This window comes from Hippocampus guttulatus, chromosome 11 (assembly GCF_054856545.1).
Source record: "Hippocampus guttulatus isolate MCC_2025c chromosome 11, RoL_Hgut_1.0, whole genome shotgun sequence".
In the NCBI taxonomy this organism is placed as follows: Eukaryota; Metazoa; Chordata; class Actinopteri; order Syngnathiformes; family Syngnathidae; genus Hippocampus; species Hippocampus guttulatus.
Window position 1 is genome coordinate 16,841,103 of NC_141271.1, and position 27,585 is coordinate 16,868,687.

General features: G+C 42.7%; 2 protein-coding genes across 4 annotated transcripts; one reads left to right on the forward strand and one right to left on the reverse strand.

Annotated features, from left to right (window-relative positions):
* On the forward strand, window positions 1-8,230 carry nfe2l2a (nfe2 like bZIP transcription factor 2a). Its single transcript, XM_086122968.1, has 5 exons — window positions 1-198; window positions 4,182-4,448; window positions 5,519-5,611; window positions 5,695-5,895; window positions 6,660-8,230. Exons 1-5 carry the CDS (start codon window positions 160-162, stop codon window positions 7,866-7,868), a joined length of 1,809 nt encoding a protein of 602 aa, XP_085979094.1. The 5' UTR covers window positions 1-159; the 3' UTR covers window positions 7,869-8,230.
* A 478-nt stretch (window positions 8,231-8,708) lies between these two features.
* Window positions 8,709-15,533, reverse strand: hnrnpa3 (heterogeneous nuclear ribonucleoprotein A3). 3 transcript variants are annotated; one of them, XM_086122972.1, is made up of 11 exons: window positions 15,376-15,533; window positions 13,677-13,799; window positions 13,386-13,532; window positions 13,106-13,316; window positions 12,937-13,026; window positions 12,758-12,829; window positions 12,071-12,112; window positions 11,866-11,991; window positions 10,942-11,058; window positions 10,812-10,872; window positions 8,709-10,706 (listed from the first exon to the last, which is right to left on the reverse strand). In XM_086122972.1, exons 1-10 carry the CDS (start codon window positions 15,391-15,393, stop codon window positions 10,823-10,825), a joined length of 996 nt encoding a protein of 331 aa, XP_085979098.1. In that variant the 5' UTR covers window positions 15,394-15,533; the 3' UTR covers window positions 8,709-10,706; window positions 10,812-10,822. The 3 variants fall into 3 exon arrangements, with proteins under 3 accessions (XP_085979098.1, XP_085979097.1, XP_085979096.1); XM_086122971.1 differs by lacking the exon at window positions 15,376-15,533 and adding an exon at window positions 14,553-15,369 and having other exon boundaries at window positions 8,709-9,890; XM_086122970.1 differs by lacking the exon at window positions 15,376-15,533 and adding an exon at window positions 14,553-15,369.
* Between the last annotated feature and the right edge of the window lie 12,052 nt (window positions 15,534-27,585).

The following is a 27,585-nucleotide window of genomic DNA, read 5'->3' on the forward strand; positions in this document are numbered from 1 at the left end:
ACACGTTCCCGTGATATTGGTTGGGTAAGAGGAAGCAATATTTTCTCTACTATTCACACAACGAGACGGACTATCTATTGGCCCTTTTTTGAACCGGGTGACCGAGGAAAAAACCATCTCGGGCCGCATTAAGGCGTCTTTTCACGCAGTGGCACGTCCATGATGATAGAAATGGAGGTGATGAATTCCGGACAACAGGTAAATAAAACGACATTTGTGTATGACAACCTCACTGAAATTTCTTTTAAAATATACATTTTAGCCTTATTAATGTGACAACCGAGTATCAACGCAACACGATATTCCAATTTACAAGAAAGCCTTCCCTTTGGCTATTCCGCAAGTCGTTAAGTTGTGACGTCTTTAGTTAAACTCATTCGAATTCAACAGTTCTGGGTGTTTAAATGAATGCGTGTGGCTTGGTCACGACGAGTTGTCATAAATAGAAAAGCAGCGTGTTGTTTTTTCCCCTCAATATCGCGAGTTTCTCTCAAGAGCATGTGATCATCAATGATCTGATACGGCAAATGGGGAACCAGTTACAACCAGCCCCAACCTATGTTATTGCGCTGTTTCTTTTTCCGCCCCCAAAAAACATAATAATCATACAGAAAGTGTTGTAAAAAGCCCTGGAAGGAAACCCATAACCTTCTGGGTAATTCCTGTACCCAGTTAAGTAATATGACGATGATTTGGCTTGATCGGGACACGTTTGAACATGTCCAAATGGACTTGACATTCAGTGACCACAATATTACGTACACGACCCCGTGCGAGTTGTGTCGGTGTCTAAAATAAAGGCGTTCTTGATTTAATTTACGATAACATACATTTCTGGGTTACGAAGGGCACATAATGAGCAGCATAAATACGTCATACACACGTTCAAAAACACATTTATGACAGAATTGTTTTTCATACGAATATTGTCACTGCACTTGACTTTATTGCTGCTTAAGCGTAGGTTCCGACTTAACGTACATACCCGAGTTAGCTCGCCACCGTACGAACGGAACCGCGTCGTAAACCGAGGACGGCGTGTAATGCTCTCTTCCAGAGGTATTTATCAGTGTTTATTACTGTGGCTGTATTTTTATGTATACAACACTCACACGTATGTGTGTGTGTGTGTGTGTGATAACACCTGAATGTGTTTATGCATATATCTGCACATATGCACAAATATATGTACATCTATCTATCTATCCCACATGGTGTCAAACTCAAGGCCCGTGGGCCAGATCTGGCCCACCACATCATTTTATTTGGCTCGCCAAAGCAAATCAAGCATGTCAACTTCCACAATGCTTGCTAAAATTTGAACCAACATTTGAAATTGTCAAGTGTAATGAATAACATTTAGATATTGTGAGTATTTTCATATGTGATTACAGTAACTTGAACAATACTTGAACGAACCTTTATTCTTGACATCTGATTTCAGAGCTAGTTATCCAACAAGAGAGTTGATTAATAATTTATATGGTTTCACAGTCACAACGGCCCTGCGGGGCAAACTAACTACAATGCGGCCTGCAATAAAAATGAGTTTGACACCCCTAAATATATTGTCACTACATGTACTGTATATATACATGCATGCATAAATCAACATATCTACGTGTTGTGGCCAATGACTATATTCATCTACCGTGGTCATTATTGTGAAGAGGTAATAGTGGGTTTTCATATTCCACGAGGAATTGGGACCATTTTGGACTGTTTTAGAACATGTGTGTTCCATCATGAGTGGTCAAGGGGGCATGTCGGCTGATATAAGATAAAAGGAGGGCGTCCCCTTTTGTGAGGACCTTGGTTTTTTTAAGAGGAGTTCAATGAAAAACACAAAGACACACACGGGCGCACACATGCACAGTCTTCTCAACTCTCACCCACTTCGACAGTCCCATGTGTGACTTGTTCTCATGGTGGATCTGTAATGGTTTAACACATTGACAACAGGATAGCGGTTGTCTAAAGGGAAGGCATGCAGTTTAACGTGTTGTATACAACTGCTCATTGTTTGGCAGCGAGGACAGGGAAATGTGTCCTTATATTAAGAACTAGTTTCCTTGTTCAGGGGCCAGCGGAGGTTTGGTGACGGTAAGCCGTTGTTTCAAATTGTTACTCTTGATTTATGATGAGATAATGGCCAGTAGGCCCTGCGTCCAGGACTGGAATTGTGTTTTGACATCTCATCCCGACATTATGAGTCTCTTTCCTCAAAACGGGGATGTCTGCCCAGCTCTCATGTTGGGGGCGGGGGGCATATGAATGCCAAATGCACAGCCTGAGCACTCTTCCAATCTCTGATGCAACACAGAGGCAATGCGTGGGTCGCTGAAATGAATCCTAACTTTATGCGTACTGTTTGGTTCAGCAGTGGGCCCGAACTACCCTTCCCCTTCCGTGAGACTAGTGTATGAAAACCATATGAATTATGTCTACTTCTGAGCCATATATATAAGTCACATGCTCTAAACACTTCCATGCATGTTGAGTTGAGGAAACATTCCAAGCGCTTGTGAAATGGTTTCCTTCTGTAAATAAGTTCTGGTTATTAACTCAAAGAAGGGAGCAGCGAGGGTTTATTTTTGAATGTCCTTGTTTAAAAAGGCAAATCCATTTGAGCTTTTAGTGCTATCCAGCAGAGGCTTCAACATTCAACATGGGAACATATCAATTGCGCAGCTTATGTAAATGATCGGTGATTTAAGATGAAATACAAATATGTGTATTGCAGTACAAGCGACGCAAAAACTAAACTGAAGGAGACGTATAAAGGAATGGACTTTGTAATTACAGTGGAGTCAAAAACAAAACAACCACAACTCTGTTCCAGGAAATACAATATAATTGAAAGTGAACAAATACAAACCGAACATTTTAACATTCCAGCTCACCTTAATCAAGATGACAGTACTCACCATTTGACCCTGCGGGATGAACAGGAAGTATTTAGAAAGTGTAGCGAGGTTTGCAGATAGCAAATCGACTTCTGGCATAGAGAGATTTGATGGTTGGAACTGCTGTACAAGTGAAAAAGAAGTGAATCAAGTATATTTTCAAAGTAAATTAAATCTACACTCCCTCTGTTATGGAACATATGCATGGCATGTACGGAAGTAAAGAACAAGACAGAAATGCGTTGCAATCAGTTTCATTTCTCCTCACAAGGTCATCACATTTTCCTGTCGATTGAAAAAAAAAAGGAAAAGAAAGTGCAGATTGAAATGTATTAATACTGTAGAACTAGTTATTCACAAATTATGAGGAATATATGCCTGTGACCGTTATATTATTATATTAGCTGTCTTAATGTATGACTGCATTTGTGAATATTCCATTATTTGAGAGAATAACACTCCCAAAACTCAATGCTAATTTTCCATTAGTCCATCAATCAGTACTACTCACCACTAGCATTAGCACTAGCGATATTTCTAAAATGAAGTGTGTTGTATTTGAAGATACTGTGTTGCACGTTCACAGGAATTTGCATATTACAGATGGAGACGTTTGGCACATGATTCATTTTTCTTTCATTTAATGTCATAAAGAAAGAAAAACTGAAACCACGATGTAATTATGCTTAATTGCCCAGCCCTACTGGAACATATGATATGGACAAATGAGGGTTCTACTCGGGTCGGACCCAGATGGATTTTCTTAGGCTGATGCAAATATGTGGCAGAATAGAATACAAACGATTAATCGTCCAAACACTTAAAATTGGAAAAAATATGGAAAAAATTGCCAGAAATTTGCTGATTTTTTTTTTTAACTGAGTTTGAATGCCTTTATGTCTTATTTCATGTGTTACAAGGGTCAGTCATACTTTGATTATTTCGAAAGGGTCAACAGCAGCCAGTTAAATCGTGTGGCCTAATAATTGGTCGGGCCCTAGTTTCTACTCTAAAACTTAATTAAAGAGTGACAAATTGATTCCCACCTTTACATGATGGCGTATCAAGTTTGGGCTTTTGTGTATCTATGTGTGGGTGGTGTCAAATGGCTAAAGAGAGAAGTCCATCCATTATTCATCTGTGCCGTCAATGGTGGCCTTGTTGTCAGACAAGGTACAGCGAGGGACAGGGTGTGGCAGGTGCAGCCACATCCACCACAGGCCGGTTCCATTTGCGCCTGCCCAATCCTAACACGCCGGCGGCGTTTCTTCCCAGGACACGGACCTGATCGACATCCTGTGGAAGCAGGACATCGATCTGGGGGCCCGGCGCGAAGTGTTCGACTACAGCCACCGTCAGAAGGAGCACGAGCTGCAGAGGCAGCAGGAGCTGGCGGAGGAGAAGCGGCTGCACCTCCTCCGCGAACAGGAGAAAGCTCTGCTGGCGCAGCTGCAGCTGGACGAGGAGACGGGCGAGTACGTGCCAAGGCCGCGGCCCAACGTTCCGCTGCAGTCGGCCGCCACGCCCCTGGAGGCTGCGCAGGTACCCGCACGTGAGCGCGATTGTTCATGAAAGGCCCAACCTACTCCCCTTTCTTGCGATAGGCTGCTGCCTCGTTGTTGCTAGGTTACCGCCGCGCGTCATTAGTTAGGCTAAGTTGGTCCTGTTGTTTTGCTTCTCTTTTAAGCTACAAACTTCGATACAATTTCCTCAATGAAATGAAGTGAAAATGCCATTAATCTGCCCCAGCTAAGGAAAAAATAAAGTGAAATAGTATTGTCATTTAAGAAGGGGACAGCTATGAGATGAACAAGTTTCATAAAGTATAATTACTGCATATATTGCACTAATCATGTTTTAGGTGGGTGTCTTTAAGGGGTGTGTCCAAGTGAGTGACATCAGCTCGACTGTTGGCCAGGATCAGGAGTTCTTTTTGTATTTGACTGTTTGGACCACTCCATAAACAGCTAAAAGTATATTGGCTCTCCTTGCCCAAAAGGAAGGGCATTGTGGTATCTCGAGTTTGAATTTCTTTCCACTCAAGCAGTGAACCTTGCGAGTACAAGTTGGGGGCACTGGGGTTGAACAATGAAACTCAAATCGACATTGCAATGTCGTGCAATGCTTTTTTCTTTTTTTTAACTCGCAACGGCTGCAATTTAGAAAAAGAAAAGTTTCATTTTGCTCGGTAGACTTTATTTTTTGGAATCTATTATTTTATTTAGATTGTGTTGAGATAAGCTCGGCACTTAAACGCAGTCCATGTACTGTTTCACGAAACATGACAAGTTGAAGTGATAAAACCGGATTTGCTTGAATTAATAAACTTTTAGTTCGTAGTTCATTCGCCTTTAAATATTACAGATAAAGACAAGTTCATTGCTTGTGTTTGTTAAAAAAAAATACATGAGAAGAGGACCTTGAAAAAAAAAGAAAAAGATTGCGTCTTAAATCACAATCGCAGTATTTGGGGGGTGGAGAGGATTCACAATGACATTATTTTTCAAAACCGTTCAGACCCACTTGTAAGCCAACGTACTATTGGAGACTTCTCAAAAATGTGTACCCGCTAGCTGGTACATCACCGCAGCTCTATCAACCTCTATTTGCAGGATGTCAGCTTCACACAGCAGGGTGCTGAGCCGTTGTCATTTGACGAATGCTTGCAGCTCCTCGCAGACACGTTTCCCCTTGAGGAAAATGAGGTAGGAAGCGCATAACAACAACAACAACGGTTTCCTTCGCCACCACCGTTAAAACCCTGGCGACCGCCTGCTTTACCTCCTAGGATGCGTCCGTTTGCCTGGACTCGAGTGGCGCGTCTGTAGCTAGCAGCCGCAGCAGCAGTGTTGACATGATGTCCCCCGAGCAGCCCTCTTTGGCCCCGCATACGCTTTCACCAGATGGCCTGACTGCTTCCCAGCTACAGAAGATGTCTCTGGATATTGAGGAAGCCTGGATGGAGCTGCTCTCACTTCCTGAGCTGCAGGTGCGAGCTGCGCAATTCACCGGTACCTTTTTGGGCGCAGGCCAAATACGTACGAACAGACACGAAACTCCACTTTAATTACTTTCGAGGCTGGCAGTGCTCAAGTAGTAGTGTGGCAACTTGAATTTTTTTTCCCACTTTGGAAGGCACTCATAACAGCTCGAGGTAATGGGCATGGCTTAAGTTTCACAGCAGTCGCTTGTACTGAAAAGCTCTCAACGATCTCTCCCTGCTGCGTCTTCGAGATATCGCTGGACCCACCTTACTAGCACAGTAGGGAGGGGTCTCTAGCCACTACATTAAGTGTGCACAAAGGGTTTTACATACGGCGCATGTGGGAGAGAATATACCAGATTTAGCCGAGGGCGCTGTCGTCAAATAGTGTTACAGAATAGAAATTTTGTTGTACAAGTAAATATATTGTATCAAATAAACAAGTGTTTGAGGGAAAAAAATGTAGACTTGCCCTCACGTGAGCCAAGCTGTTTTTAAGTAGTCATTTAGTTGCCAGGTGTGTCACAAATTCTGACGACAATCTGTGTGACGCAAGTTGAATATTAATAGCACAGGATTATTGTCTGCCAAAATCGTCCGCTTACACAGGTTAGCTTCTAGCACTATATAGCAGTGAAGAAGTATGGTGGCCTTTTGGGGTCAAAAAATGTGTTTGGTTTGAAATCATTCTACTGTATCACTCAACACAACAAAAAGCTTGGCATCGGAATTGCTGTTCATTTATTTTTCCTTTATTTTATTCCTTGCAGTGTCTGAGCCAACAATTAGAAGACACACTGGAGACGGCGCCCTATCCACTACCAAACAGCGCCGAAGCACAGGATCCAAACTACTCCTTTTACCCAATATCCAATCCGGCCCAAGAGAAAACCGATTTAAATATGTGTCCTACGGGTTTTATGAATACATTTGATGGCTCAGTTCCCAACGTGACCCCAACAGACGACGGGAACCAAATAAAGCCAGAAGTTCCCGAGTTAAATACTCACTTCAACCGGAATAACTTTTGCAACACATTTTACCCTGACGCTATGTTGGAGGAGGGCGGCAGTCAACAAGACCTCGAGGGAACAGAACGTAATCTCACGTCCGATGTCCAGAACTTGTACAGCCTCTCACCCGGTGATACATTTGAGCAGGACAGACACAATGTGTCCGCAGAAGTGCCCGATTTAGACTCCGGACTCTCCTCAAGTCCGCACGCCCACGCATGCTCGCCTGGGAAATCTCTGTATGGAGATGAGGGTTTTGACGGCAGCGATTCCGACATGGAGGAGATGGACCAGAACCCGGGAAGCGCGAAGTCTGACTACTCTGAGATGTTCTCTTTAAACTTTCAACCAGATGACGTCCAGCGAGCATTTCCTCTGTGCACATTAGCGGTCCAGCTTCAAACCCTGCACAACGAGACCAAACAAGAAATGACGGATCTGGCCGAGGACAATGGGCACAGCTCCTCGCCCTTCACTAAAGACAAACGCAAGAGACGGTCGGATTTGCGTCTCTCCAGAGACGAGCAGAGGGCCAAGGCCCTCAAGATCCCCTTCGGCATCGACATGATCATAAACCTGCCCGTCGACGACTACAACGAGGTCATCACCAAGAGCCAATTGAACGAGGCCCAGCTGGCCCTGATCCGGGACATCCGGCGACGCGGCAAGAACAAAGTGGCGGCCCAGAACTGCCGCAAGCGCAAGATGGAGAACATTGTGGGGCTGGAGAATGACCTGGACTCGCTCAAGGAGGAGAAAGAACGTCTGCTGGGCGAGAAGTCCCGCAACGCCAGCAGCCTGAGAGAGATGAAGAGGAAGCTGAACAGCCTGTACCTGGAGGTGTTCGGCATGCTGAGGGACGAGGACGGCAACGGCATCTCCCCGTCTGACTTCTCGCTGCAGCAGTCGAGCGAAGGCAGCGTCTTCCTCGTTCCTCGCCCTAAAAAGACTTTGATCAAGAGCTAAAACCAGCCCCCTATCTATGACGTAAGGTACTGCGGTCATGTAGTCAGTAACACTATGCAACGACTTTCAGCTTTAAGCATCGGTAGCTCTGCAGAACTATTGTATAGTTTGTGGTTCTTCTTTTTGGATGTTGTAATGTAATATTTTGGATATTTTATCTCTTTTATACTCTGCCTCCATATTCTACGTGATTATTTGTAAATAGGTGTGATATACAGCTGAGATGATAATTGTTACTGTACATGTAAATATTCATACTGTATAGATATTGCGTATGCTAACTAAATGAAAGATTTTGAACTATAATCCCATTGATTTGCTGCACGGGTTCTTAAGCTTTTCAATAAACCATCCTAAAGCCATACAGCCTTGATTTATTTATTTGTTGATGGAAGCATTGTAAAGTTGTATGACAGCCCGAAACAGATCGATGCCAGATGGGACATAAAGTCTGAGGCGCCATTATATAAATCGCACGTTTCAGTTACTTGGCAAGGCAGAGCTGCAAATGAATGCAACTCGGTCCAGATACCACTAGTGTTTATCGGCTTTTACCCAATTTCCCAATCAGGTGCCCTTCGTTTACAGCACTGCTGTTTGTGCAGTAACCTAAATCTTTTAATACGGCGATCTGGCGTCATTAAATCACGCCCGCTGCTTTTTGGATTGCACAACAAAGGCCACGATTGTTGATGCACGACTTTTACAATGATCTGACGGGGGCCGCGTATTCGACGTACAATTTGCCTGCCGTGCACTTTCACACACAAACACTACCATGAACTGCCAAGCCCAGATGTTGCGTGTGCATGTGCAATAAATCAAAAGTGACACAAGTAGTAAACAGGTCAGAAAAATGTCATAGATTTACTTTTGAAAAGGGTGTAAACATTATGTCACCAAAAACTTGACATCAAACAAAACATAAAAATAAACATTGGAAAAACACCTTTATTCCAGCCCAAGCCATAAAGTCTCGTGAACGCTAATAGCAGTTAGAGACACACCCTCCTTTGTGCCATGTCTCGTGTGTGACCTTACGACACCACATTTGATACGGCTTTCAGACTGTGGCGATGAAATTGGTTTGTTAGAGTTCCAATCACATTAAAAAAAATAAAAAATTGCATGGCCCAACAGGCAAGAAAGGCCAACTGGAACACGTTTTTATGTGCCATTGCGTGAATAACCTCAGGCCAGGGCTCTGCATTGTGGATTAAATTCGACCTTGGGCATGGCAAGGCTGAATGTGATGTTGCCATCAAATGGCTGCCGGTGCATCAATGACAAACAATTAGCTTGGCAAGTTTCTGTTCCATGAACACTTCACCCTACAGCCAACTACTACATCAGCCATGTTCAAAATGTTTTAAAAAACAAACATTTGATAAGGGCAAAGGAATTGGGCTCACTGACTGCTTGCACCGACTACGGGATAGGTGGGGATCCTGTTACATTAGCCACACTGACTATATAAAACAAAAATAGTAACTACCTCATACGGCTGGGATATAAGGTTTTAGTGGCTTTTAGAATCCGACTTAAAACCGCTGTATACCTTGGAACCAGTAAATGTCCCATGCTTATTGAACACGCACATGGTTTTGATTCATAAGGCTTTGGTATGTAGGATGATATTCAGTTAAAAATGATTCATACGATGGCCATGTGTTGAGTTTGTACTTCTTGAAGAGGGAAATGCCAAGAAAAGGTAAAAACTGTCGAGATGTGAAAAGATCGCCTATGTTGCCATTTAGACTTTTTTGGTGGGGGCACTTTGAGCCAGGCGATACCAGCTCAACAAACGCAACACTAACTTGAAAAAGAACATGAATCATTTTGGCCTTGTTTTGTGATTGTGCAACATAAATTCCTGAAGGTCACAGTGGAACAATACTTGACATTTGCCAATTTTTACCTTTGAGAAAAAAAAGGCAGCCTTAAAATATTTGGAAAAAGTCTTACCCATCCAGACCCTTCCGTGTTACCAGATCTTTACAGACTTTCCGCCTCTTTCCACATCTGCAAATCAAGCAAAGTGGTTACTCTTACCTGCTCGTTCTTGTTCAAGTCAGCTGTTGCTACATACTCACTCCCTTCTCAAGTCTCACACCTACAGTATTTAGTGAGTAAACTGCCTCAACAGGACACCCCCAATCATGGCCCCTCCCCCAAATGTCCATTCGCTAGCTGGCTTCAGGAAGGTTTAGCTAGCCTTGACTCTGCGAGCTTCCTCCGTGCCGGCGTTGCGCTGGCTGCCGCCTCCTCCTCCTCCTCCTCCCCTCTCTCTCTCTCACAATGCTGACTGGTCCACTGTGCTGGCGCTGGCTGAAGACGTGCTGTCTGACCGTCACGCTGCAGGCACTCGGGGCGCTCCTATAATGCGACTATAGATGGCTTAGGGCTACTCGTCGCCGCCTCGTAGGTAATTGCGTACATCAGGCAGACAACACAATCTCACATGACTTCACTACACCATTTTTTTTTTATTCGGGCTTTGCACAAACTAGAATTCCCTGAAATCTAATTCCAGACACTTGGAAGGTTTTAACTGGTGTTCACATACAAGAATCAAAAGACACTTAACTCATCTGAGGAACTATGCGGAAAGGACAAAAACCAGGTTCATTCTAAGCCTTGTAAACAGTTGCTTTGCAGGCAAAAAAAAAAAAAAAAAAAAAAATCAACATTATAAAGTATCAATGTCTTGATTTGAATGTCCATCCTTTTTCCATAAACAGTCTGACTCGTGTGCTCCGCTAATGCCTCAAAGTAACCTGCAGCTTTCCTGACAATTCCTTTGCTCACCGCCTCGACTCTCCTGCTAAGAACTGAAGCCTGTTGAATGGATACAGGATAGAACAAACAAGTTATTCTGCACTTGAATGGGCTTACTCTTACTCTTGGCTACAAAGGTCACTGCGACAGCCGATCCAAACTTACCGATGAAACATTTAAAAGCGCCGCGAGCCATAGCCCCCGCCACTGCTGGAGCCGTAGCCACCTGAGAATGAAATACAACACTTGAGTTTTGATTATGCGTTGCTGTTTTACACCGGTGAGGACGACTCACCTCCGTATGGTCCACCAGAGTTTCTGCCACCAAAATTGTTTCCCTTCATCGGACCGTAGCTGGACTGATGGCCACCGTAGTTACTACAATCATTGTAATTTCCGCCCCCGCCGTAACCTGACAGCAAATACGGAGTTCAATTTAGCTGAAGCAGCCATTAATGATAATTCTCTCAAAAAGCTACAGTGGAACCCCAATTCCATCACGCCTTACATCGAGTCAAATTTAGAAAATGCAAACTTTGGACTACAAACTGTGACAACGCATGACATCACCGCACCTCAGGAGAACTCATTACAACCAGTATGAAAGGACACTTTGTCCGAAAATAATCTAAGATGATGACATGGAAGGTACCATTGAAGTGGACTGTCGGGGGGAAACAAGGACTGGACAATTCATCAAATTCAAATGGCATCAAAATGTGGTAGTAGGCGATTTTCAAATTGGAGAGGCTAGAGTTGGGGGAAGGAAAAAAAAAACATTACGGTCGCCAACACAGCGCGCCACACGGTATCTGTTGCAGTACCAAGACTGACCCATTAGTCGGAAAACGCAAAGTAGTTGAAGAAATAGAAATTACGGTAGGCTAATTGTTAGCTTATCTGGTAACTACGCTACTATTGCAAAAATCTTGCGTAGACACACCTGATGCCTTAGGTAAACCCCGGCAGCACTGAACAGATATGTTTTGCTAGCTGCTGTTTTGCGCGGTTACTATTTTTGTATTTGGTAGGTTTTGATTTTGACTGCGCCTTGAGTCGTGTATTCGAGTCCATCTCTTTGCGACGCTTGACAAGTTTGAGTAAGGAAGACGTAAAGTGCTCCTCCCGCTAGCCTCCAATTGTGAGACGTGAGACACATCAGCGACTTTTGAGAGGCTCCACTGTACGAGGTCTTTCTGGAGATCATGAAAGGCTTTACCTCCACCATTACCTCGGTACCCTCCATCACAGTCGCCACCAAATCCACCACCTTGATTACCATAGCCGCCTCCATAGTCCCCTCGTCCTCCATAGCCTCCTCCTCCACCATAATTACCACGAGGACCTAAAAAAGGGAACAAATATAACAGGATAGTTCATGTCTGTTCAACCTAAAAAGCGCAACTTGAAACCCATTTACTCACCATCATAATCATCATAACCACCTCGCCCTCCATCATAGCTATCTGAGAAACAAAAGCGGCGTTATTATTATGAAAGACCGAATGGGAGTCATTTGTAAATCTGCAATTTTTATTCATTTTTCATTCATCCCGAAAAAGCTGTCATATTGCTTTTTTTTTTTTGGTGTTCAAGCCGATGCAACAAAGTGAGGTGCCTCAGTTGAGCTTTCATCTTCACAAAAGTAGGGCTTTGCTGCCATCTTTAGGCATTCATAAAACTTTTTTTAATCAAACGTTGACAAGCATTAATGAACTGATTGTGCTTGACTTACACTGTTTTAATATCAACATGTTCCACCCGTGGAAGTATTTAGGTTGGCGTTTGCTGTGAATTCTGTTCATGTGGCTGTTTGCAGAGGTTTTATTTCCAAACCGGGACTGTGCCCCTTGCTTTTTGGAGCATAGTTTGTGACTTGCCCCCCCCCCCCCCCCCTCTATCTTGTGGTTTTCTTTTTCATATAAAGAAAATCAGTTGGTCTCTCTTTTATTATTATTTTTTTGCCTCTTGGACGGGTTGTAACTAAGTGGATTTCATTGCTCAGTACTTGTGAAGTGCAATGACAAATTTGATTCGATTCCATTTGTTATGCAGCTAAATTCGTATCAATAAAATTACACTCATTTATGTGTCTTAGAAAGACAACACACCTCGACCGTAGCTGCCACCGCCTCCATAATTATTACTTCGACTCATGTAGTTACCAGAGCCTCCACTCCTTCCTAGAGGGATAATGGGCAAATTAAAGATCGTACACAGTATATGCAAAGCAGAAATGTTTTATCATATGCAAAGCAGAAATGTTTTATCTCATGGAATGTATGCTTACCCCTGCTATTCGACATGACGTTCATTTCTTGCTTCGAGAGCGCTTTCCTGACCTCACAGTTGTGCGCGTTGATGGTGTGGTATTTTTGAGCTTCAGGGCAAAACGCAGCGGTGAAAACACATTAGCAACATCCCTTCGAGAGTCTGATGGCAAGCAATTAATCACATACCGACAATTTTGTCAACAGTGTCATGATCGTCAAATGTGACAAAGCAGAAGCCTCTTTTTTTGCCCGAAGAGCGTTCCTCCATGATGTCGATGCATTCAATCTTGCCGTATTTCTTGAAATAGTCTCGGATGTGGTACTCTTCGGTGTCCTCCTTGATACCGCCTACAAAGATCTTCTTCACTGTCAGATGAGCGCCTGGTTTATTGGAGTCCTGAAGCAAGAGTGATCACCACAATCATACACGCGTGTCACGTGAGCGCCTGCTGTGCAGTTCGGGTACCTCTCTGGACACGGCCCTCTTGGGCTCAACAACTCGGCCATCTACTTTATGAGGCCTTGCTCTCATGGCGTCGTCAACCTCCAACATGGAGGAGAAGGTCACGAAGCCAAAGCCTCTCGACCGTTTGTTGCTGGGATCTCTCATCACCTGAGGAATACAACACAGTTGTGTCATAAAACACACTGACAAAATAACTATTGTCCATAAACCTTTTATTCAAGAAATCTCTCTCTCTATCTATCTATCTCAGATAATGTAAAGTAAAGAAATTAGTTTAACTTCAAAACATACCACACAGTCTGTCAGTGTTCCCCATTGCTCAAAATGGGCCCGTAAACTCTCCTCTGTAGTTTCAAAGCTCAGGCCACCAATAAAGAGCTTCCTGAGCTGCTCCGGTTCTTTACAGTCACGGTCCTGCACGTTCAACACCAAGTGTGGTGGCATTGAAAAACACAGAAAGCACACAGAGTTCACAACATGAATCACACATTAAAAAAAAAAGAAAGAAGCCAAAGCAAAGTTGTTTTAATGAGAGGAATTAATTTAATGTTTATTAAGTGTAAATGTGAATGTAATAACACTGAACTACTATGATTGGTGAATTGCATAAAATAAGTTAATATTTCACGACGCAATACAACCACAATAATAAACATGCTGATAACATCCCTCTAACATTATCAATTCACCCCAATATTGGATTTATACCCCGCATCTTGACAATGTCATTCCTAACTATGTGTGTAGTTGACAATGCAAATCTCAACTTTGTAAATGTAATTTTAACTACATGACCACATTTCAGGAAGACAACACGACAAACAGGGTGGACAAAAAAGTAGGCATATACAGCAAGTCCGCCACCATCGCAGAGAGTTACCTTCCAGAATATGGGAAAATCCGCGATAGAAGTACTAATACAGTATCCCATTTAAAGACACCCTAGCCATGTTTTGTAACATTTCTAGTCTTTAAACACTTTTAAAACAACACAAACACATTTAAAGGGATTATTACACATTGAGAGAAAGCAGCAGCAGTGGATAACACAAGTGACAGAGTACCAACTGTAAAAACAGGGTAATAAAAGCTACAATACAGCAGTACCACGACATAATGGGGGAATAGTGTACACATTTTTAGTGAGTTTAATAAAAACACATTTACATTTTTTTCTGGCCACCTTTTCCTTCTTGACTTTGTTCCTTCCCTCAGAGTTCCTTTATATTCCGGCATTCAAATTTCAATCTTTCCTTTGCTGAAACCTACCTTACTTCCTTCCTTTCGACCGGCTTTTTACTCATCAAACCTTACATCCTTTCTTCCTGCACTTAAACCTGTTTTTCTGCCTTCCTTACCTCCCTTGCTTCCACCACAGACCTGCTTTTTTCTTCTTTCCTTCCACGCCCCTTTATAATCTGCATCTTTCCTGTTTTTGCTTGCAACGATTACTCTGCCTTCCTTCGGTCCCTGCCTAGAACTGCTTCTGATCCACCGTCTTTGTTCTTGATTCAGAATATTCGCGGATCCCAAAAAGTTTAATTTTAGAAGGGTATACAATCCAGTACCTAATTTGGGCAAACCAGGTTTACTACAATGCTTCAATATTACAGAGCAAATGTCATTACAAGGCTCGTCGCTTTTAAAACGCGCTGCACACGACCTGGATTAATTAACCAAAACATTCATATATTAAATGGTTAATTATACAATCTTTGAGCTATCGTCTCAAACGGTACAAGTTTAAAACGGTTATGATAAAAAAAAAGTCGTGGCGCCCTCACAGCTTCGTGCTCGCCAAGTGCTACTGCTAGCTCTAGCCCACATGCTAATTCAAGCCACACGGCGAGCTTTCAACCCGGAGCAACAAAGAGCACAGATGAAAGACGGCACGTCACATCTGTCATCGTGTTTAGCGCTGTGATGACGCCATCACCTCGACATGCAAACGTATAACGAATTAGAGAGGAAAATATGCATAAATCCCGACCTCCATTTTGATGTCCATTTCAGTTGAGAGGCGGAGCTGGTCACGTGACAATGTCCAACCGATACGTCATGTGAGCATTCGAGACAGTTCCTTCCTTCGTCGACTCGCAACCAAAAGCAGCATAAGACTTGTGTGAAAATATTACATTCAGTAGTTGTTTCGCCTTAAAGCGACATGTTTTTCTAACGGCATCTTTCGTGTTTGCTGCGAAGGCAACCACATATAACACAAACAACTTGCGCCATCTAGTGGTTTCACGTGCCTGAAAAAAAGGCCAGAATTTTTTTGAAAAATGTGGACTGAGTGGGCCAGCATTACGTATACTGTACAGTTAATTTTTTTGAACCACTTTTAAATTACACTTACGTATTACGGTTACATTTATTTCACATTTTAATATCGTAAATTCTAAACTGGGATTCAAAATGGGTTTCTAAACAGGGCTCAGGGATGTAGCTATGGTTTCAAACGAGGATCAGTATTTTGAACAAAAGTTAAGACTTCTAAGTAGGGTAAGTAGAACCTATGGGAGACCCTACAGGTGGCGGTGATCCCCACTTCATCCTCTTTCCAATCTTCCTTTTATATATATCCTTGTAACCTTTCTTACTCCCTTTCATATCATCCTTGTTTTCGTCCTTGAATCCTCTCCATATTTTTCTTCCTTCTATCCATTTCCCTTTTCTTTTCACGCACCCTTGTTGGTGTCTTTTCTTTTACCCTCGCTATCTTTTTCATCACTCTATTTCTTCTTTTCCTCCAATGCCATCCTTTTCTTTCTAGCTAGTGTTCCCTTCAACCTTCTGTTCGTCTCCTTCATTCCTTCCATATTTATGTGGTATTTTTCCCCCATCCCTTCTTTCAGACTATCCTTATGTTATCCCCTCCTTCCATATATCCTTGTAACATCTTTCCTCCTCCTACCCTCCTCTTCAACTAATTTAACATGAAAGCTTTTGGAATCCGGCCTAGCCCACCAAGCATGGGGAGAACATGCAAACCCCACACACAAAGGAACTCCCAATCCCAGAACTGTGCTCAGCACTCATCCACAATGCCAAATAAATAACCATTATGAAAAAAAATAACGAAAAGAAAAAACGTGCTGTAAAGGGATTTATGTCCACTGATTCTTGATGGTACATGAAGAAAACGATGTCATGTGATGATTAGGTGCAATAAATATATTTTTTAAAGCTCCTATCTGTAATGGGGGAAACATGACAAAGTATTTGCTTCCTTAGATATTCTGATAAGCACGACTGGATGTGTATGATCTATTAGCCAGATGCTACAAAGCCTGCTTGAGCCTAACCAGCACGTCCAAATATATGACTGCTTTATGGCTCAGACAATACTTGTCATTAACTTTATTGTCCTCGGTGAGGAAAATACAACCCCAATAAAAAAAAGGCCAATGCTGTTCTGACACTGTTAATGTTAAGTATTTATAATCAGCCCAAATGCAGACATGTCTTCTATTTTGACCCATGTCTCTGTGATAGCAGTTACAGCTCGGAGATGAAAGCTAACATCAACTTGTACATTTCAAATAGAAGATGTCCTCATTTTCTTCACCATCACTAAATTTAACGAAAACTAAATTGTTATCAAATCATAGTTTTATTGTCCTATTGTCAGGTATACAAATTGTTGTTTTTGGATTAGTATCCCGCCCTGTCAAGCCATATGTGATTATTATCTGTGGGGGGAAAAATGCCACAGAAATACATTTTAGTTCTACTTTCTGCAGCTAAACGTTGAATTTTGGTTTCTTGCCAAGCATTTCAGTGCAGTAGACCGAAAGCCTACGTGCATTTGATGAATGTACTTGCTTTAGTGCTTGTGTCACACCATATAAATAAACCTGATGTATTAGTCCTGGTCTGTAGCGATCATAAACTAACAGGGCAAATATGTTAGTTTTTCACACCGACAATAGAAGTTATAAACTTACGATCATCAGCACGGAGTGCAGTGAGCCTGATGAATAATGTCTGAATAGAAAGCCCCCATTTGTAATTTTGTGCCGCACATTTTGAAAGATGCGACCTTCTTAGGCGCCTGTCCTGTTATTGAGCTATTCATTTGCTACAAAGAAGTAGCGTGGGAAAAAAAAGAATACAAATGAATATTTCATGGCTTTCATTAAAAGGTCTTAACAATCCTTCCTTGCTTGTAACGCTTTGTGTCATAAAGCAGACCCTCGAATCACATACGGGCGGAGGCGAAGGAATCCTTGCACGGACGAAAATGCTGCACTTAAAAGCTATATTCAATAATTCATATTGCTTTAGAGCCATTTTAAACCTGCAAATTATGGTGAGCTGTATATCTGGTGGTAAGCAATGGCTGTGTAGCGACACGTCAGCAAAAATAACATGTACAGTAAATCTTCAGACAAGTATGTGCGTGTGTGTGTTTGTGTGCGTTTGTCTGATGACATGATGTGAGTATAAGACTACTACTCATGGGTCACAAGTAATTCGATAAAAACTAAGAGGCCTTGTATCAGCCAAAAATAACCTATCTCTAATTTACCTCTCAAGCACACCATAAACTCTCACACGTATCAAAAAACTTCTCAGGCTGATAAAAAAAAAAAACCTCTCACAAACACTTACCCAATAAAGCCTGTCACATACAACAAAATAATGCACACACACACCCAAATACCTCTCAGATTCACACACAAAAAAAAACCTCCCTCACTTTGAACACTTTGACACACATCTAAAAACACTCACAACAAAACCTCCCACAAACAACTCTCACTCACGCCACAAACTTTCACATACAACCAAATGCCCCCTTTCACTGTAAAAAAAAAACAAAAAAACAAAACCCTCACACTCATAGTAAAACACAAACACGCACGGACACACGCCCACACAAACACACTCGAAAACTGACATATACCAGAAAAACACTTTAAAATAGTGGTCTTATTACTACAAAACACATTTACTCAAAACAGTTATCTAAAAAAACAACTCAGGTAGACAGAAAAAAAATGGAAGATCAAAAATAGTGTGTGTAAGGTCAAAAGTGATGTGTGGAAGAAAAGATGCTCAACAACTCAAACGGAAGTCATCCTCAAATTTCGAATGCTGATTGCCTCTGTTATGCAATCAGTCAGGAATAAAAACAGTGCTTGAGTAAATATCTAATTAATATGTATTGCACATACGTTGTAATCTTTAACAAAAAAATTGAGGTAACTGAACTGCGGTGAGGGAGTCATGATTTCAAAAACCACTGGAGGGAGCCCGTGTACCACTACCCTCTTAGAATCACTGTTTGACGTGAACTAAACCTGTTCCTGTACTTGCTTCTATTTCATTGTATTCCTGCTTTGTGGCTGTGTTGAGTAGACAGACTAGGCAAAATGCCACTGAAACCTTACGACACCCGTAGGCATCAATATCAACATATCTATCTATCTATCGATCTATCTATCTATCTACAAGAGCTTATACATATCGAAACACATCTATATTTTTAAGCTCCACTAGATGGCAGCATGGTCCATGAAAAGGCAAAGCTTCGCCGTCTCTCCTCACAGCGTGCGGATGCCAATGCGGTTGTCAGACAAGAAATGGTTATTTCCCCCTTGTGATGAGATGTCTGGCAGTCGTCTCCAATTTTAATTATATTTGTTTGCTTGTTTGTTGCCATCATTGTGCCATGATCGGGAACACTTTCTTCTAATGAGCAAACTACTTGGTGAATCGCGATTTTCATGAAGGATCCATTCTATTTATTTCTGTTTAGATTGTTATTGTATTGTATGTCGCTGACCTTGTCCCAATGAGATTTGGACTTGGCTCCACATGCACATCAGGGAGCAAACCTGCAGTCGATAACCCGTGTTTTGGCCAGACGGACATACGCACATGGAAACAGTGAGGAAATGGACATCCAGAAGAGGGAAACCAAGCAGTCCATTTAGATTCTGTCTACACCTTTTCACATGCAAGTACAAAGCCGGTCTCACACGTCGGTGTTGACTACAATCGCTCCCGGAGGAATTCAGGGAAAGAACAATTCCTTGCATCTGTTTCCTGTTCACTCGCATGGAGGAAACGGGGTGTAAATCACAGCAAATATAAATAGAATCAGCATTCAATTTACAGGAGATTGGTGTAGCCTTGCGGGTTTTTTTTTTTTGTTTTGTTGCTTCTGTGAAACCGATGTGGGCATATTTGCATTCAACAGAGGATGTATAGAATAAATGAAATGCCTCAGGTGTTGATGGCACTTGCGACTTAGAGCGTCACGTCGCACAACCCGAGCCTTGTTTTTAAAACCACGGCGCGAGTGTACGTACACAAACAAAGCATAGACAGCTCAACGTGTCATTTACATTGAAAAACATTCAGGCTATCCCCTCATTAAACACATACAGGAGATGTGCATTTCCGCTTTTTCATTGCTCGTTGATATCAGGCTTCACCTAAAATTACAATATGTTTAAATGTAATATTTGGTCGTTCAATTTAAATGAGCAACACATTCTGCAGGGTATTTATGATTTGTATGACTTCTTTCTGGACGGATGATTATTGAATCTCCTCACGTTGACTAGACGTTTGTTTTGAAGATTGCCCTGAAGAAACTCCCATATGCTCATATTTTTACTCATAAATCCACAGGCAGTGATGCACCTACTTTGTATGTTAATACCAACTGATTCTTTTGAAGTTGATACATGAAGTAGTGCTTGACACGCCGTATTGACACTGTCAACCGAGCCTGGACAAATCTCTTTTGAATGAGCCAGAGGTCAGGAATGTATCTGTTTCTCAAGTGAAGAGACAGAAAATGTCCCTTTTTGTCAATTCCCTTTCCAAAATGAACAGCCCAGCGAAGGAATTTGGTGTATTTGTGTTGCAAGACTTCGCGAAAGTCCATGTGAATTATCAACTTAAGCCAGCCAATGACCTTTACCGTCTTGCTTTGTTTTGAGTGCAAAACGGCAGGAGGAGAGCCAGTGCTCGGAAAGAGTCCAATGCATCAGCCTATTGATGAGGCGAAGATAGTGTGCTGTAATAAAAACCTTTATTTACAGCTCCGACACGAGGCCGCTAATTGACTGCCTGGACAAATGGAGAGGCTCGTTGCTCTCCATGCGTCCGGTCATAATAACCTGGATGTTGTTATCAGTGCACTTCCAAAGTCATGTGACCATCACACAACTCATCTGCTTTTTTGTCACACAGATCATACACAAAGGGGGGAGGGGGGGTTGTACCAGTTGCATGAGGCCAATCATATCTGCTTGTCCATGTGTGTAAAGGAGAAATGTCTCCTTGCATGCAAGTTATTATTAAATTGTACCTGTCAATTTTTAAAGAGCCGGTCCTGTCACTTGTGTTATAAAGCATCCCAATGTCAGTTTCTTCCTTGGCCTATGTGCCACGCCTCCACGAGGATTTTTCAGGATTCCGTGTCTATTTCACTGTGACTGGTCTTCACAATTGTGCATTTAACTTTTTCTTTTGTATTTGCTAAGATTTACTGTTGATATTTTTCCGTGTGTGCATGATTATACACGTTCCTCAGCACAAAACTGTACCAACCTCAAAGTTTGACAGAAATTATGGTCATTTTTGTGGACATAGAAAAAAAAAAAAAAACAGACCCTGCCCATGAAAGCATTACCTCAGTATGCTTGGTAATAAAAGACTTGACGGAAGGATTTCCTGTCGTATACGGCGTCATGTCCCTCCCAATGTGAAAGTCCTTTCTTGTCATGTGTGCAACACCAAAGCGGTTGTAGGCGTCATGGCTCTCCCTCCTAGGCGAGGAAAAAAGAAAAACAGGGTGGGACAGATGTGGGAGACATGGGGGACGGATGTCATCCGGACACAAATTTTTGTGTACGGACAACAAATGAGCACAAAACTGCTGCTTTCACAGTTTTCCGCCGGCCCGACGTTGAGATGCTGGGTCGAATGAGACAAAGGGATGGCGGGATGATGAAGCTCTGAGCTGCGCCGGGCAGGTGTTTCATTCGTCTCTTGGGTGGGAGGGTGGGTTGTGTGGTTGTGGGAATACACCTGCCCACTACAAAGCCAGCGTGATGGATCGAAAAAGGCGCTAACTGACTCAGCACTTAAAAGGCTCTAGCTGGGGTTGGAGCAAAGAGGGCCTGATTGAAGCACACTGTCATCCCGCAAACAATAACACGCATTCGTCTTTCCTATCGGGCACAATGATCATGTTGCTGACGTACAGATAGCAGGGGAACAACAGCCAAAATTCTTGCAGACATATTACTGCCTGATGCCAGTTCAGTTTGATAGTGTTGATAGCATTTAAACCGTAATACACCACAAATAACCGGCGGCATGCCGTGCAATTTTTTGTAGCTGTCTGAATGGACTACCTCAAGCAGCGCTATCACGTCAAAGTACAATAATCCCACACAAAACTGCAGCATGACAGCCTGCAAAAGGACATCATCGGGAGCTGTTCAGAATCAGCATTTGCGTCACGATACGACAAGAAGAAAAATACTCGGCATCCATCGATACAGATTGCTCATACTTGGCTTGTTGTGACCGACCAATCACAGAAAAAGAAAAACGATGATGTCATTGACGGACACGGCTCTTGCCCTGCGAGGAAGAAGTTGAAATGTGATCGGTTGAAGAAAACAGACGCGTTGCTAATGTAGTTTTGGTTGTAATTTGAAGCAGCTCGACAGAATCTGAAGTCCACGGGCAGATTAGATGGACATGGCAACAGCTGGAGACCGAAATCTGATTGGACAAAAAGATCATCGAACGGCCACATCCACTTCATCAGGAACAATCGAGAGTCAAATTGAAAATCTTTGTCATGAAGATAACGATGCACATTTTAAACAATGTTTATTATTGTAGTTGTTGTTTACTCTGCTATAAAACGTTTTGAGCCCTTTTATTTTTATGTACTTTTTTTTTTCAACCAAGATATTATTAATACGTCTGTTTTATTTTGAATGAGTTCATACTCCATTTATGGAGGACCAATCGTAGCGTGCGCATGGTCCCGCAAGTCAGGGACTAATGTGATTTCATAGCCGGTGCTGGCAGGGGTCATTTTTACAAGTGGACCCCGACAAAATTTCAATGGGCTTTTCACACAGGTACCGTAGTTGAAATATTATTACTATCAATTCATTTCACTTTAATTTCAGGGTACACATTGAGGTTTTTTTTTTTTTTTTGTATTTGCAATCCAGGCAAATAACATGGCATGCATTTGGAATAAATGTGCATTTGAGAAAAGGTGCAAGATGAAAACTACGTGAAAAAAATTAATATACTGTGAAATTAGCTGTAGAAATAGCACAGATTTTGTGAATGTATGAAAATTTACGCTTTTAGAGCCAAATTGGAGGCCAAATTAACCGAGCAGCTTGCTCTACACTCTTGGAGCCGATCGGGTGCAGGTGGCGGTCTAACAAATTTGTTCAGCACACTTTTTAACCTGTGGCTGGGGATGTACTTTCATCTGGTGGAGGCATCTCAATATCTGAATGAACTTTGTTGCAGCTGTTGCGGCGTGCCTTTCTTATCTTGTCCTGTTCTGCTTATCAGGATCGTTGTACACACTTGGTTCGGTAATGAGCGTCACGCCTGCACCTCTCCCCATGTGGACGGGGCCCCACATCCGTCCGCAACACCCCCCCCCCCCCACACACACACACAATGAGCAGCGTATGATGCTCACGTGTGTGTAATGTTCCACTCACACACCCGTGCGTCACCCTCGATATGTGCCCACCACATGCATGAATGCAAGCACTGCTCAGGAGGCGTGGGGGGGGGGGGGCTGCTGAACGTGGAACCCCCACCCCCCAACCCCCGTTTGGCACGGCAATGACAGATTTAAAGGATGTTGTGGATATGAGAGGGTGGGTGGTAGAGGATACGCGCGACATATAGCATGCGGCGGTGGCGCGGAGTGATGGCATCCTCTATTTAATGAGCACGGCCCTACGGTTACACACAGCTGTAAATCTGCCTGCTATCACTCTAATACAGGAAGCGTTATCTAATAAGTGAAACTCGGACGGCTAATTTCAATAAAGTCTCATACCTCCCACGACGTTGCGGAAGGCAACCGTTGCCGAAAGTGGACTGCAAACATATTGACTTTAAAGCAAATATACACTGATCTGATTTCATAATGTGGCAAACAAACAATAAAAAAAAAAAAAAAAGCAAGCAGACATATCCCAGATGTCCCAGGGCTAAAAGTGTAAAGCACCTTTGTGTCCACTGGCCCTCTTGCTCTCTTTCTGGCCTGTCCTCTCAGCCTTGATTTGTGGTGTGCCGGTGTCAAAGGGGACTACTTTGTAGATGCTGTGCTCTGCTTACCTGTTTCCCCACAGAAAGGGCAGTAAATGTCACTCCATGACACTCTCTGGACTGTCTCACTCCGACCATTACAAGGTTCCTGGGGTGGATACAGAAACGCATGGCTAAATTACCATTGAGAAATCCAGGGATTTTTTTTAAGGCTGGGTGATTTTGGGAAAAAGAAGAATCACAATTGTTTTGATTGATATTTAAATGCTAAACACGATTCTTCACTGATTTCAAAACGTAGCATTTATTCAACAACCAAAACTCAATCGTAACTTAAAAAAACAACCAGAAAAGAGCGACAAGTTAAGTAACAATATATGAAAATGATAGCAATAAAAATGTAATACCTGTTTTGTGCACTTTGGCCTCTAAGGGGCAGTGTGGTGCATGCAAGGAGATACACGAAGATAAAAAGAGTAGAAGAACAAAGTGGTGAATTTTATCAATCTAACTTGTTTTTTTGGGAGATTAGGAAGAATATATGTCCATGAAAATTAGTATATAACCTGCCTCTATGTGTTCATACAGCATTTTTGTTATTTGCAGGTTAATCCCTGTAAAATGAAAATTTTTGCTAGCTGGTCAACAGCGTATTCCATTGAGCGCTAGCATTAGGCAAACTCTACAAACCACTTCTCGTATTTAAATATACGTTGTACAATGAGTGTAATTTTTTTCTGTTCAGTTTTACAGTTAATTTCAACTGAGATGTCAATAAATTAAAAAAAAAAAGTTACAGCTTGAGAAAAACAATTGACAAGTAGTTACAAAGAAAGCTCTTCCGTGGCAGACCAACTCTGGTCGGAAGCCGCCATATTTTATACATATTCACTCCATGACGGGTCATGCTCAGACAGGACGCAGCCTGGCTATTCCAACTGAACCGTATACTGTACATGACTTCTTATTGGACTGCAAAAAGGAACATAGCGCCCCCCCCTGTGAATCTGAATATAGAATCCAAACAGATTTGACTTGTTTATTTCGATTAAAGTGATCGTATGGCATATTTGTTTTTCATTCTTATCGGAATACAAAGCGCCACGTAACCCCTCGGCTAATGTCCTGCTCAATAAATGACTGAAAGTGCACAAGCGACTGTGACTCTCCTTGCCTAACCCCAGAAAAAAAGTGATCGAGGGATGTCTCATAACTTGGCAGTCATAAGACAAAATGAAATGAATGCATCATCCTGTATGGTGACTTCCATTCCAAGGAGGCATGGTGCCTTCAAAACTCCTTAGCCACAAGGAATCAAAGCCCAAGGCTCTCACTCATCCCGCTTTATGAAGAGTCGTATTCATTATGCATTTTATTATGCTTTAATATTCGTGTTCAGTGGCCTGTCGGGGTGTGTAAAATTGTTCGACATGAAATCTGTGGCATCAAAATGCTTGCAAACACAGAGAACAACTGTCTTTGTGAATGCTGTGGGGGGGACTGAGAGGGGGGGGGTTGTTTTTCTTTCTGTAATCGCTGACTGGTCTTTCAGCCTTATAAAATCATCAGTACTGGAGTGACGATAAGAACTAATGAGACTGCGCCTCCTGTGCTTTTTTTTCCGAAAAGAAAACATGCTGACTGCACTCTGTCCAGGGGATTTCACAGGGCATTCAAGCACGGGACTATTAGAGGAAAGGGGGAAGTCATGTGACAATCACCATGGGATGCAACTTTATTTATTTATTTTTTATTTCCTTTTTGGGCGGAGGGGGCGGGGGGGGGGGGGGTAAGTCACATGAGAAATACGCTCCCATTCTGTCCATTTATTTTGCACTTTGCTGGCTACTTATGAATCGTGGATACCACATGCACATACCAGCCATTGCGTTAACACTTGAGCTACAAAGGAGGAACACGGCAGTCTTAAACTTCCCACAGCAATGTTATAAATATCCCAAACAACCAACATCACATGTGTTTCATTATTACACTTCAATACAGAGCAGATGTAGAACAACAGAATTGCTGCTATCATTTATTTTTGTCATATTACAAGATTTCCCAGCAACGCTATTGGCTCAGAATTGGTGAAGCACAGTAGAGACCGCTGAAAAAAAATTGAGACATGTACACCACGACCCCAAGGCTGTTAGAAAGCTAAATAGGGGGACTCTTATTTGTGACATACAGAGATTTTGAGATACAGTGTTTACAAAAATAGAATTATTAGACCGCGTGTCATAAAAACGAGTAAGCACGATTCAGTTTGAATGTGCATTCTTGAAATATCAGAATCAGAATCAGAATCAGAATCATCTTTATTGGCCAAGTATGTAGAACACACAAGGAATTTGTCTCCGGTATAACACGCTGCATTAGTATCATCGTAAACAACAAATCATTGAACCATTTTAGAGTAACCAGTAGCAGTATTTGTAGTACAAGAAGAGTGACTACGTCAGTGACTGTTTAAGGAGTTAATGGCTAGAGGGAAGAAGCTGTTTAAGTGTCTACTGGATTTGGTGCGCAGGGATCTGTAGCGTCTGCCTGAGGGGAGTAGCTGGAAAAGGTGGTGGGCAGGGTGCGGGGGATCCAGGAGGATTTTCCGTGCCCTTGTCTTGATTCTTGCAGTGTGCAAGTCCTCAAGAGTGGGTAGGGCGGTGCCAACGATTTTTTCCGCCGTCCTAACTGTCCGTTGAAGTCGGATTTTGTCCTTTTTTGTGGCGGCCCCAAACCAAACCGTGATGGAAGAACACAGGATTGATTCGATGACTGCCGTGTAGAACTGTCGTAGCACCTCCTGTGGCAGGCCATGCTTCCTCAGCAGCCTCAGGAAGTACATCCTCTGCCGGGCCCTTTTCAGGATGGAGATGGTGTTGACTTCCCACTTCATGTCCTGGGAGACTGTGATTCCCAGGAACTTGAAGGTCTCGACGGTTGACACAGGGCAGTTGGATAGTGTGAGGGGCAACTGTGGAGAAGAATGTTTCCTGAAGTCCACGATCATCTCTACAGTCTTGAGCGTGTTCAGCCCGAGGTTGTGTCGGCTGCACCAGAGCTCCAGCTGCTCCACTTGTTGGCGGTACGCAGACTCGTCGCCGTCTTTGATGAGACCGATGACCGTGGTGTCGTCTGCGAACTTTATGAGTTTGACAGCTGGATCTGTTGAGGTGCAATCGTTTGTGTAGAGAGAGAAGAGCAGTGGAGAGAGGACACATCCCTGTGGGGCTCCAGTGCTGGTGGTGCGTATTGATGATGTTGTTGCTCCCAGTCTCACCTGTTGTGTCCGTCCCGTCAGGAAGCTGAGGATCCACTGGCAGATCGTAGGGGACACACCGAGGTGGAGAAGTTTGGGGGTGAGGAGTTCCGGGATGATGGTGTTGAACGCAGAGCTGAAATCCACAAACAGAAGTTTTGGTAATTAGAGTGTTACCATTCTGAATAGGAATTAGGAAAATTGGAGGCCAATTTTGGGCCGCTGGGCTTCTCTTAAAAGTCAGAAATTATCATTAAACGTCTCATTAGCATTAAAAAACAGATGGCAGTTATTTTAGGGAAGCTGTGGCATAAACTTTACATCGGTTGTTGCTCCAATCTAATTGCTAAGCACTCTACTGGACGCCATTTTGCAAATCAATCAATAAATGCAAAATCTGTGGTAAAGAAAATCCTCCTAAATCAGAATTACCCCCTACTATCATCGGTCCCACTCATGTACAGGACATAAAAATACACACACAGTACAATACACTAGCCTGATTGCTCAGGGTCATTTTTCAAAGGGAGACATCCACAATATGGCTGGTGAAACTCCAAGGAGGTTTTGGGTCTCAGCTTAATTAGATCTTGCAGAGCTAAATCAAATCAGTCTAAACGAGAGCAGAGAGTCAAAACCTCCCCACGC